Here is a 13,998-nt window from a genome sequence, read left to right as displayed (position 1 = left end):
AACTACCAAAAGGCACCATTACACCCCCAGATCTATCTATGTGCCAAGTTTGGTGAAGAAATATTGAATGGTTTTAGAGTTCTGCTCCGGAAAAGACAAATGTGCATGGACAGACGGCCGGACAGACACACGCACGGACGGAGTCCATTTTAAAACACACACCCCCCACCCACCCCAAAACGCGTTGCGGGGTATGATGAGGATACCCAATGGAGATGAACACAAGCGAGTACATAACTCAATAACCCAAAAAGTCATCTGTAGCTCTGGAAGTATTCTTGATCGTCTTGATCATGATATTAATCCGTGTTTCGTTTGCACAATGTTATGATTGTGTCTCATTACTGCCCACACGAGTTTTATCAATGATAACAGATACTAATTGATTACTGAGCTCTGATTATCGATCTGCATATTGTGAGCACTAACCAGCATTAACTATCAAACATATCACACAGCATTACCACCAGATCCCCACTTTAGACCTTTTGAGGTACTGGTGATCTTTTTCACCCAGATTCTCCACAGGAAGCCAAATGTTGAACAGTCCCACTGGATGTATAAACCTACATACCTTAAAGTCACAGACAAAGTACTCCTTCCCACTGATAGCAATGTCTGATGGTTCTCGCATGTAGTCACTACAGTCAAACCACTTGATCAGATCTCCAGATTCACCGATACAGAAAACTGTTGGTGAAACACTGTCAACCGCCACAATGTGACCTGTGAAAAAAATATTACCTCTCAAAATTACAAAAACCATGTTATAGTTTCCACACATAGGGACTATTCCTAGGTAGGTCGGACTCTTCAATGGTCTTCAGTTTTTGTGAAACACCCTAGACATTACATAGGAAAAGGTAACAGCACACTTTTCAGTGTTATATCAGAATTGTGCAGCTATAGCAATGCTTGTTTGGTTTTTAACCTATTTTAACTAACAGCATTCCTGTTCAACTCGAACGCAAAATTATTTTGTAGTGGACACTTAAGTTTGCATTGCAAGAATAAAATGGCAAATTACAGACATAATTCGGTTCCATTTTCTATATTTGTACAGTTTTACTCTGTGAGAAAGAAAAACATTGAACATACTAAAGCAACACTGATCAATACATGTTAAGATATTTCTAATATGCAGTTAGTTTGTTTTTCGGAATAAGTTAAGCAAAACCTTCAGTGGCATTTCAATTTTTACTTACCCTGCTGTGTAATAGCCAGTCCAGCAACAATGTCTATGTAACGGATAGCTATCTTCTTGACAAAATGTCCATTCTTTGTGAAGATCTGCATGCGTGAGCGCTCATTACCACGGTCACACACAACATACTTCCCCGATGTCCTCATCACTGCCACCTTACGCGGGTACCACAGCTGTCCCTCCTCTCGACCTGCAGCAGATGGAGTTACTCTGGGGTTAAATTAATTCATGTGGGAGGATCCAAAAGTTCTGTTCATCATGATATCATGTTCCAACTCAAAGGCCATACATTAAACATGGAGGTTTATTAGTAGAGCCAGGAACATCTTAAACAAGACATTTCATTTTTCATACATCTGCGAGTGTTTTACTGTAGATGTAGTCATCGCAAATTTTCGACATTAATCTGACCCATATTCCAGGACAAGGTTCATTGTTTAATGCCACTCTCTGCAATATGTCAGCTACATGATGGCGGACTGTAAATATTTGAATCTAATCCGATAAATGTGGTTTGATGCTGCACTCAGCATAGTCCTGGGGTACTATTCCGATCATGAGTCATCACATAACAGAGTCAATAGATGTATGATGTACACACCTGGTATGCCGAACTGGTACTTGAACTCTCCAGTTTTCTCGAACACCTGAATCCGATGGTTGTTAGTGTCGGCCACAATGATGTCTTCATCAATACCCAAGCAAAAGCCATGGGGAGAGTTGAACTGACCCTTGCCTGGACCCAGCTGTCCAAACTTGCATCTGGACCAAGATAAACATCAGCATAATGACATAAAGAAAAGATTGGACTGTTATGCAGCTTATTCATATTTTTTTTACATTCAACATTTGTGACAGCATTCAGCATTGTGAAAGCATTCAGCATTGTGAAAGCTCACACAAAAAATCAAAATGAAGAAATTTGGTCTGTACCCTACCAGTGTTCAAACTTAAGTGCCAAGGGATCCTTGTGTTTACCCAAACTTTGAACATTAGGGATTAAAGGGGTCACTAGAGTTGAATACTATCGTAAGAATATTTACGGACAACTTTATTTCGAACAAGTTAAAAGACCATGTCGAAAGAATGTAACATGTTACATTTGGGGTTACACTTTCTCAGTAAAGTATAAATTGTTTTCTAAGGAATCACATCCTAATTCAAACCTTCACTCGGACTGAGAGACCTTATCACCAGCACATGTCAGACAACTGACAGCATAGACTGCATACTTTGTGTGCACCTCCGATGTGTAACTTCTTTGAGTGGCATTATAGAAGCTGAGAAGTACAATACAGATAGGCTGTAAGGATAACAATTACTTTTACTTCATGAGTGTGAAGTTTCTGTTACAGATTCTTATTTATATTCTTGATTGAATTTGAATCGAAACGCCGCACTCACAAAATAAAAGAAGTTGTTAACCATAAAGTTTGTCTATATTGTACAACCAGATGTAACGCCACCGAATGAAGTACTAGAATTTGAATTTTACCCAAAAAAGTTTAATTTAAAAATTTAACTTTAGTTGCAATGTCTAAAAGGCACTCTCTATTCATGTCAAATATGTATGTAAGCTCAAAATGACATCTGAGAAGCCTGCAAAGAACAAAAGGAACACTTCATACCTGATCTGCATTGCGCTCATCTTGTTCACACGTCGCATTGGTGGGAATTGACTGCTGCCACCAGCCACAGATGGATCGAAAGTGGTAATATCTGTATCGTCTGGAGAGTTCATCAAGTTGCTCATGTTCCCGAGTCCCATGGTGTCAAGGTTGGCCAGGCTGGTCAGATTGCTGAGATTACCAAGTGCGTTGCTGACACCGTTCATCTGCTGAGACGACTGACTGAACAGATTGGCCAGTGTATCCAGGTTGGTGGAGTTGGGGGACCGCTGAGGGGCGCTTGTGAGAATGTTCAGGGATGGGTCCGGTTGAGAGAGCGGGGTCTGCGTGCGACTGCTTGGGTTCGAGTTACCTCCCCCAGACCCAGTGGAGGGGTTGTTGATGTTCATTCCCGATATCACCTGACCATTCAGAGTCACTTGACCTGAAATGCAGATGGGTCATATGGACATTTATTACCCATGAAACATAACCAGTGTCATATATATCATGTCTGCACATATCACTTTTGCCTAGCAACCACTGTTTCTGTATCTCGTCGCCTGTGACGTCATTAAACAATTGAATGTGACTTCAATGAAGAGGGCCGTCACTTGTTTTACTGCACAAATGTACATGAATAAAATGGATAATAAAGAAATAATTACACTCGAGCAAGTGTGTCATCGATTTATACGAAACTCGTGTAAAATTATGTATTGCCCTCGTTCTCGCAATACAAAATTTCACACTCATTTTGTGCAGTAGTACAGTAAAATACCTTTATAACAAACTCTAAGGGACCACTGAAATTAGTTCGTTCTATCTGTAGTTCACTATTCACTTTTTTATATGATAATGTAATTTTTTGAGTAAAATTGATATTTTATACTTATCCTGACTCATGCTCTTTTTGCTTGTCTCCTTCCTCTTGCGAACATAGTGGAACACTTGTATCTCCCTAATTGAAGTTCCCTTCAATGTAAAATCACTAATTAGTACACCACGAGTTACCTCCCTTCCACAAGCGCGGGAACGAGGGCGCCACCTCTACCCATGTGCCTCACTCTCTCCTCATATACTGAGCCCAACATTTGAATTTACAGGGAAATCCAAAGTGTTATTTGGGGAGGATGGGAGGGCTGACCTCATGAGTCAGGATAAGTATAAAATATCAATTTTACTCAAAAATTACATATTTTCCTTATCCTGACTCATGCTCTTTTGCTTGTAGAATCCAACAGAGCCGAGGTGGGAATATATAATACTTTGGATTTTAATAATTAGTGATTTGAACTGTGATGATTGTAATAACCCTATGGGAACTTCATAAAGGCATTGAACTGATGAATTCCTGCTGCCAGCTTATCAGCTGCCATATAGAGGTTATTACAATGTACTTATTATGATAAGTATATATAATATTAATGCAATGCTTAAGACTAATAGACTTAAGCTTGTTAATATGCTAGTATAAACTCCTTAGAGTTTGTTAGCTAAAATACTTAGCTATAAAGATAGCTATAAAGATATAAACATAGCACTAAGCTTAAAATATGATTAATTTTAAGCTAATTATATAATAACAAACCTCTTTAGGGTTTGTTAGTTAAAATATTTATATGATATAGACAGTGCTGAGCTTAAGATATGAATAAGCTTAGCTATATATATAACAGCAAACTTTGTAGAGTTTGTTAGCTAATACATTTTTACAATATGAGTATAGTATTGTGCTTAAGATATAATTATCTTAAGCTACATATATAATAGCCAAACTTAGTAGAGTTTGTTAGCTAATATATTTTACAATATGAGTATAATACTGTGCTTAAGATATAATTAACTTAAGCTACATATATAAATAGCCAAACTTAGTATAGTTTGTTAGCTAATATATTTTACAATATGAGTATAGTACTGTGCTTAAGATATAATTAACTTAAGCTACATATATAATAGCCAAACTTAGTAAAGTTTGTTAGCTAATATATTTTTACAATATGAGTATAGTACTGTGCTTAAGATATAATTAACTTAAGCTACATATACAATAGCCAAAACTCTGTAGAGCTTATTAGCTAATAGATTTATAATGTAACCATAGTACTAAGCTTAAGATATGATTAGACTTAAGCTAAATGTATATAGCAAAAACTCCTTAGAGTTTATTAACTAATATACTTTTATGTTATAAACATAGTACTGAGCTTAAGATATGATTAAACTTAAGCTATATATATATAATAGTAAAACTCATTGAGAGTTTGATAGCTAATACATTTTATTATGTTGATTTAGACCTAGTATTGAGCTTAAGATATGAAGTAAACCTTAAGCTAAATATATAATAGCAAAAACCTTTTAGAGTTTTAATAGCTAATATACTTATATGGTATCAACATAGTATTGAGCTTAAGATATGAAGAAACCTTGCTACATATGTATAGCAAAACCCCGTAGAGTTTGTTAGCTAATACATGATATAATGTAACCACAAAGCTTAAAATATGATGAAAACTTAAGCCCAATATATAATAGCAAAAACTCTTTTAGAGTTTTGATAGCTAATATACCTATATGCTATAAACATAGTACTGCTTTTTAAGATATGAATAAGCTTAAGTTACATATATAATAGCAAAAAACTCCATAGAGTTTGTTAGCTAATACATGTTATAATGTAACCATATTGCTTAAGATACGATGAAACTTAAGCCAAATAGCAAAAGCTCTTTAGAATTTGTTAGCTAATATAGTTATATGATATAAACATAGTACTGAGCTTAAGATATGAATGAGCTTAAGCTACCTATATAATAGCAAAACCTCAGAGAGTTTGTTAGCTAATGTATTTTACAATATGAGTATAGTACTATGCTTAAAATATACTTGACTTAAGCTACGATATAATAGCCAAAAAAAACTCTGTAGAGTTTGTTAGCTAATGCATTTATCATGTAACCACTGTGATGATAAAAAACGAGCTTAAGCAAATTATATATAGCATGAAGCTATTTAGTACTGTTATAAGATAAGTAAAAATCTGTAAGATTGACTTATCTTCTCCGAGAACTGTCAACTGTTGTGCAAGGACCATGGGATCAAATTGGTGGATACCTGAGATGTCCTCGGTGGTGATATCTCTCAGATAATGGTTGGCAACCACCATATCGGATCTACAGTAATAAACCCTCCATTATTTCAAATAACATTTGTGTAGATGAAATTGTAGAAGTTAGCTCTAATATCAAGAGTATTAAAGCTCATGGAGGGTCGGATTAGGTCCATCTGTCTTGTATGCACGTAGTTTGACAGTTCTGATCCAAACGGAGATATAGTACGTTGAGACTACACTCTGCGTAAGTTGATGATAGAGGAAAAAAAAAATCTGTTGTATTTTTCTTCCTGTTTGGTTTGGTGGAGATAAATTTACAGTGCTCTTGCTGGCCAGCGTGATAGCATCATCGTATCATGGAGTCCAAGTATGTCATCCAGGCATGTTCATAAACCTCACTTGTGAGTTGTTGTAGCACTATATTCATATCCCCAAGTTGGTAATGAAACTTCCGCTTTATTCTCCAAACAGAAACTTAGTAGGTTTACTAACCATCTAGTTGTGTTAGTAGCTTGATGATGAAATTCAGGTGTAGTCTGAAACGCTGTGGATTTCGATCCACTTGTATCACGCCGTCTAGGTAAATCGCTATGATGTCCTTGACGATGTATGTGCACAACCGGGAGTTTGTGTCCTCGATGAACTTTATGTAAAATCGCCTGACTGCTGTGCCCTTGTCTAAACTTGACAGGGGAGGTCTCTAACCTGAAGAAAGCAGCCTAATCCTGAAGGTTCAGGTTAAGTGGGCTGTAAGGAGGCTTGCTCGCTCATTGATATAAAGTTGTCACTTGCAACCTATGTCTTGAACTGTGAACTATGCTCGACCTCTGTGTAGGGCGTTGTTCATCGGGTCCAATCAGAATAAGGCATTTTGATTCTGTAGAGTACCCGCTGTGATGTCACCGTGTAGCAGGAAAAGGAACCTTGTATAATATAGTGCCGCCGCTGATATTAGAACAATCGCCGGTCTTCATCGTAACTTCCCCGGTTACCCGAAAGTGACCACGTGTTTCGAGGATTAATGGTAAACGCTGGCTGAAGCTTCAAGCGCAAAAATACCTCGCTCTGTAATATTAATGCTGGGTAGGTTATTTTCCTGGCTGTCGAAAGTGCTTCAGTTTTGAATATAATTCGACTTCTTTATATATAAAGGTACAATAACTTGTAAGTTGTCAGCTTGTAGACTGTATACATGAATGTATCGTCATAATTGTAGAATTAAAGCTGAATTTGTTGTACATATTTCTTCTCAGAAATGTTGACGATTATGAGTTATACTGCTGTAACAAGGCTGCTGTTCAATTTCGATATTGAATTGTCTGCAGATATGCGTAATGGTCACGCATGTAGATAATCGTGATCGTCGTCCGGGATTGCATATACTAGCAATTTATAATGAATAGTTGATTTCTGTGAAGATCTATGAAACGCCGTTGACAAATTAATACAGCGACGTTCTGTGTTGTAAATAGCCTGTGCAATTGTCTTCGCCAGGCTTATAGACGGCATCTGGCATACAGTTGATAGACAACTTATGCGATGTCTTGAACGGACTGAGGAGTAGCTATATATGACGAGTGGCTAGTATATGGAGACCTTGGAGGAGACTTCCTCGGTGAACGCCGAGACTTCACGTAAGCTCTCGAAGCATCCCTTCTAGATCTACTGGTGAAGTAGACTTGGAGCCACTTAGCCTTCGCGACCTTCGCGCTAAGGTATCGAGTCAAAGTCCCGATTAGAATATATATATATATATATAAGAGCGCTTAGCTTCGAATGGCCTCTGTGTTTAACAGGATGTGGGGTCGGCGAAGCTTCCTCCTCCGACGCCCCTTGTAGCTGGTGAGGCTCTAGCTCCTTCTGAGGCTGCCTGGGACTTGCTGGTTCTGCATAAGTAGGGCCGAGTGGATCATCTTATCATTTTCAGAAGTCGTGCGTTACCAAATCTGGCGATAAGTGTCTCAATGATCGTTCTAGATCTATTTAGGCCAACGAACATACGCCTCGCCATGGATTCAACTGAACCAATTTACGATTGTAGTTCTTATTGTTGATATCGATGATCAACTTGTAGTTTTCATCGATGTCTTAAGCATTGAAGAAGGGGTCCATGTTGTGCGTGGAAAACTTCTAGGCTGAAAAGTTCGGCAATTATGGTGTCTGAACTTTGTGGCTTTATGGGATGCTATGTCTAGATTCTGTGCTACCGCAGAGCAATCGGTCGATCGGAGGTAGGGTGATAGCATCTGCGTCGCCGCCTTCCTTCATCAGGTATGTCTGCGTCCGCACTGCCACTCTAGGAAGGTGATGTAGACTTGTGTGCAGACTTGTGTGTGTAACCCTGTGAGGCGATCGATGTGGTGATGTACGAGGAGATCGGAGACTATTGACAGCTTCGCCGCTCTTTGAGTAGTCCCTTGACTCTGTTAAATGACGATCTATATTCGGGTGTCCTTCCCGAGTGCCTTCGCTGAATGCCTTCAGCGCCATGGAACGCAGCGCTTCCTCTCATGCTCGGTGCTGGGGAACGGCGATTTGAGCTTCGCTAAGGCTTCCGTGGAGGTCTGGTGGCTGAGTCTGCATCTAAGGATGAAGCCGAGGAATGTGATGATCTATCCGCCCAGCGCAAGGCCTTCGCTGGCTGTACATCTGGGTCCTTCGTCAAGGTGGTCTGGCGACTTCCTTCGCGAAGGCTGCATCGCCTTGGCTGCTACGCTGACTGGAGGTGCCTCTAGAGTGTTGTCTAAGTTGGAGCCTTCGGCTGGGCTCGTGACTCTGGCTGGCTGCTTCTCCAGTTTGTAGTGACCCTCCATCACGCACCATGATTTGCCGTAGTAGCTCGCCTGGGATGGTCTGCGGCGGTAGTCGGTGCCATCTCTGCGCTGTTAGTGGTGGGGCCCTCAGGTAAGTCGCCTGACATCAGTGTAGAGACATCAGGCTGCATGACGATCTCTGCTGATGTCATTGTAGCTGTCACCGGTCGCTACTTGTCTCATACGCCGGGGATGATGATCGGCTGATCATCGTGAGAGGCCAAGTTCAGCGGCTGGAACAATCTCGGTTGAGAAAGTCCTAGTAGACTTCGCTGAATTCCCTCAGAGGTCGACGCTGCCCTGGGGTGCGAAGTCTGCGCTGAGTGTTGGTAGCGACGGGACCCTCAGGAAGATCATCGAATGTTGATCTGCGCGCTGACATCACTGTTGCCGACATCAGTCATTCTTTGATGTACATCAGGAATGATGATCGGCTGATCATCATACAGGCCCAAATCTGCGATGAGAACAATCTCGCTGAGAAAGTTCTAGTAGACTTCGCTTGAATACCCCTCAGTGCGACGAAGGGATGTCTGGGGAAGCAGGACGCTTGGAGGCGGCGACTCGCCCCACTCTCCACCATTCTAGCGGAAAACCAGACGGGAGGGGGTCACCAACAGCAGAAGACTGGCGAGGGGTTCAGGTGTATCAGTCATGCTAGACTCTGCATAACGTGACCTATCTGCTGCTGCGTCTCAAACGCAGTAGTAATTATTTATTAAAGGTAGAATTGGATAAATTAGTATCGCAAACTGCAACGTGAATCACATGAAACATGGCGCAGTACAGCTAGGGCATATTAAATGCGGATCAGCAGCAGAATAAAAACGTAATGTGCAACAGTACAGAATTTTTATCAACGTAATCCACTGCAACAGCACGGCGCCCCGTGCATAAACAGTAGAAACACCTACTAAATATCAATATATAATTGTTGAAAGATACTAGCTAAACCTCTATAGATCTCTATACACGAGGTAACTAACTAAATATAATCAAAGGATATAGTGTGTCGGGAGACACAGGCGCTCTCACGTCCAGCTCACTGGGCGAAGAAGGAGAGAGTGAGGCACATGGGTAGAGGTGGCGCCCTCGTTCCCGCGCTTGTGGAAGGGAGGTAACTCGTGGTGTACTAATTAGTGATTTTACATTGAAGGGAACTTCAATTAGGGAGATACAAGTGTTCCACTATGTTCGCAAGAGGAAGGAGACAAGCAAAAAGAGCATGAGTCAGGATAAGGAAAAATATATAAGGTTTATTTGGGACTTTTAAAACAGTTCGCTATAGCCGTCAGTTCGTTATATCTGTGTTCGTTATAAAAGGTGAGGTGAAATTGGGTTTTACGTCGTGCTTGAGAATATTTCGCTCATATGACAACGTGCATGCGTGTGTATGTGCGGCTGCTTGTACTAGCCCAGACTGAAGCTGGTTTTATAGTGCTAGCCCACTGAGATACCATGCCGCAGTGAAGCATGAATATCCCACTCAGACACATTATACAGACTCCGAGCCGACCAGTCCTTATTGTATCCATTAATGCCTAGCGCCAGACAGGGACCAACAAGTACCATATTGTAACGTCTTTTGGTATGACGCGGTCATGGATCGAACCCGCGACCTTCCACTCTCCAGGCGGACGCTCTAACCACTACACCACGGAGGCAGTCTCGTTATAAAAGTATTCTACTGTATGACACTTGCTCGTGTAATAATCTTTCTATATTTTATCAGCAACACATCATGACTGATAACAATGTTAAATGGATAAAGTAACAAAATCACAACTGATAATTGGTATGCAGCAGCACATCATAATTCTCATGTCAATCTGCACACAAACTTCAAGCAGAAAGTAATGCCCCACTTTTTTCAAACGATCATTCTGATGCTAACAAAGATACAGAAACAGTGCATCCAGCAATCTAATCCTAAATGCTAATGACTAGTAAATGCCTGTACAATTTAAGGGCACAACTATCCATAGCTTACTTTCGCTCCTGATCCTTAGCAGAGTATGACCAATCTAAGTCTATGTAACAGGCCTGAACCTGCCTCTTGGTATCTTTTCCTGTAGATTTCACTTTCATTCAGTGCATTGCATTTAGCTGACCTAATGGACTGGGACCCGTTCCACAAAGCGATCTTGGTTGGTTGGTTTGTTACATAACGCCGACCCCCAGCAATATTCCAGGTATATGGCGGCGGTCTGTAAATAATCGAATCTGGACCACACAATCCAGTGATCAACAGCATGAGCATCAATCTATGCAATTGCGATGCGATGACATGTGTCCAACCAATCCCGTTAGTTGCCTTTTACGACAAGCATGGGTTACTGAAGATCAATTCTAACCCGGATCTTAGTTCTACAACACTCGTATGTCGATGTTAAAATGTGGGAGTCACGATCACCTTTCTGCTAAGATCGCTTTGTGAAACTGGGCTGCTGAAAAAATATATAGGACCAGGCTCTCAACAAGTGGTTCAAGTGGAAGACTGCACACTTATCATAACATCATTCACTTTGAGGATGCATAACATCTGTCCCTTACCTTGATTGTTGAACCCAACAGATCCAAGTTTAGCCATGGCCGCAATGTTGATCATGGTGGCACTCTGACTGCTACCAGTGCTGGCTGCGTCCACGGATATCCCACTGTCAGACATTGCAGGGCTGTGGGAGTTGCGGGATAGACTGCTGTCTTGACTCGAGGGGTGCCCAACACCGGAGATGCACCGCCCAATAGGAGGAGGCACAGACACCATGTTTTGCAGAGAGTCAACAACGCTACCGTTGATTGAGACAGGGGGTGATACATCGCAGTGATGGCATGAACTCCGAGATGCTTGATCGGGCAGCCATCATGGAGCTGGTTGGGCTGAGAACTCCATGGGGCAGGGAAAAGGCATCATTGTCGAATGATGAGTGTAGTGATGACAGCTGAGTGTCAATCTGTTATAGGAAATTGTGAACATGTGTGAAAAAAGAATGGTGAGTGAGTTTAGTTTTGCAACCCAATCGACAATATTCCATCTTTATGGAGGCGGTCTGTATATAATCGAGTCTGAACCAGACAATCCAGCAACCAACAGCATGAGCATCAATCTATGCATATGGGATATGATGACACATGTCCACCAAGTCTGCGAGTCTGACTACCCGATCCCGTTCAATAAGTCAACCTCTAAATCTTTCACTAATCTGCATGCTACGAAATGGGACTCAAAGGCTTTTCTTTTTAATTTTCAACAAAGCACTAGGACCCTTTTGAGTCATCAACTTATTTGGAAAACATTCAGGTATTTCATGTAGTTCATATAAATGCATGCAGAAATTTACCTGGCCTCAAATAGAAACGATACCTGGCCTCAAATAGAAACGAGAGAATATCTCCCATCATGTTTATTTTTCATTTTTATTAGAGTAAAATCACAACAGGCTTCATCCTTTTCCTCACATCAAATGAAGACACACTTGCACATAAAATCAAGAAGTATCAACTTCACATACCTTCATCTCTTCCTTGGCAAAAGACCCAAAGGTTTTCTTAGCAGCTTCCTTGAAGACATCTGTGTTAGCATTGAACTTGATATCCACTGAGACGTCCAACTTGGGGGTGTTGTTGATGAGGGACATCAGTTGGCTGGTGATGAGTTGCTTCACCAGTAGCATCTGAACACTGTTTCCGTGTTCTAGCACACGCTCTGTAAACTTGCAAGCATCTTCTATCTTCTCCACTGTGCTGCCCACGATGTGAAACATCTCCATAATACCCAGTTCCTGTGAGGAGTGCATGTCTTCCAGTTCCTTCAGTAGGTCATCCTTGGAAGAACAAACATTGACTGTTACCCAATGGATGTGACAATGTGATAAACTGACTTACACAGGGAAGCATACAAGTCTCGCACAAATAATGACAAGTCATGACATTCAAAACTTCTCAGTACAGCCCTAGCCCCCTTCCCCCAAATCACTTTCAGCATAACCTGCTACTGCTAGCATCAGTTTACTAAGCTTATTAAAATTGCTATCGATGACAGACACTTCTGTATCTGCATCAAGATGACTGTTCATAACTGTTTTCTGTGCCACAGTATGCACTGACAAGAATTACTAATGTTACATAATATAAAGCCTTCCCAAAATTCACTGTTCTAAAAGCAGTCATGTACCACTCGATCAACTCAAAGTCAGAATGAGAATTACCTGAAACAGTTTCCCAAACCTAACCAAGTCGGATGAATTTGATTGTTGGAACCTAACATTATAGTTGCTAAAATTGCTTGAGATTTCTAATCTATTTTTATGTCCTTTTTATACATTTGATCAGATTTATGTTCATGTCAATGTATGTATTGTATTAACCTAAAGAAAGTATTAAAAAGTACTTTCGAAATACTACTTAAGGTCCATAACCCCATATAAAGTTGATAACTGTATAGTGAAATATTGACAAACAACCATACTAGATAAGACGTGTCAACCAATCAGGTAAACTTACTTTCCTCTTCTCTAGTATAGCCTTGCAGCTCTGGAATGTTTCTTGGATGTGGCCCTTGGCATTGTCGCGCTGTATCTGCAACTCTGACAGAGCGTTCTCCAAATTGGAGGTAGCCTCCTGACAAATGGTCACCTTGCTCTTACTCTCCGTCACCAGCGACCTGAGGTCTTCCTTCTGCTGCTCCTCAACGTCAGAGATCTTCTCGTGGCTGTGTTCTGGCTGACGGTGCTCACTCAGCATACAATCGTTACAGATGGGCACCTACAACCACACCAACAAATGTGAGCCACTGATGCTTACAATACTTCAGCTCGTCTGGTAAAATATTCATCCTGAGTGACTGTCGATGCCTCTTAAATCGCCCAGGTTTTGGAAATACTCAGACACAAACGCTGAAGAGAATTTGCACAACATTGCAGAGTGTTTATAAAATCCAACTGCATTTATGCCAGTCAGGTTACACCCATGACATCACAAATAATTTAAACTCAGCATGAATAAACCTTACATCAATCATTGAATTCCTCATACATTTGACAATAAAACAACTAGTCTATGTCAACAGTCAAGATGAAATTAAGCGAAATACATCAGGTGTGAAAACAAACAATGTACTCTGAAAAGAGCACTTGTTAAAAATGTAAACAAATCAAAATTCAGATTTTGCACAAAAATATTTTGGCATATTGTCAAGAGATCTGTGTGCCTAATCTTGAATTCACTTCCTCATTAGTTTCAGAATGGGAAGGGAAT

At 40.6% G+C, this 13,998-nt stretch overlaps 1 protein-coding gene across 1 annotated transcript in view; it reads right to left on the bottom strand.

The window, feature by feature from the left end:
• LOC124270817 (B-box type zinc finger protein ncl-1-like) overlaps nt 1-13,998 on the bottom strand; it is a 30,426-nt gene that overhangs the window by 6,848 nt on the left and 9,580 nt on the right. The window contains 8 exon segments of the mRNA XM_046705875.1: nt 575-726; nt 1,206-1,394; nt 1,806-1,966; nt 2,833-3,256; nt 11,296-11,573; nt 11,575-11,696; nt 12,255-12,566; nt 13,246-13,506. Coding sequence (XP_046561831.1) covers nt 575-726; nt 1,206-1,394; nt 1,806-1,966; nt 2,833-3,256; nt 11,296-11,573; nt 11,575-11,696; nt 12,255-12,566; nt 13,246-13,506 — 1,899 coding nt within the window.

Source organism: Haliotis rubra, unplaced genomic scaffold (genome assembly GCF_003918875.1).
Source record: "Haliotis rubra isolate DU_JTF1 unplaced genomic scaffold, ASM391887v1 Scf155, whole genome shotgun sequence".
NCBI classification, from domain to species: domain Eukaryota; kingdom Metazoa; phylum Mollusca; class Gastropoda; order Lepetellida; family Haliotidae; genus Haliotis; species Haliotis rubra.
Note: the sequence above shows the minus strand (reverse complement) of the source record. Positions and strands in the feature narration are given on the sequence as shown.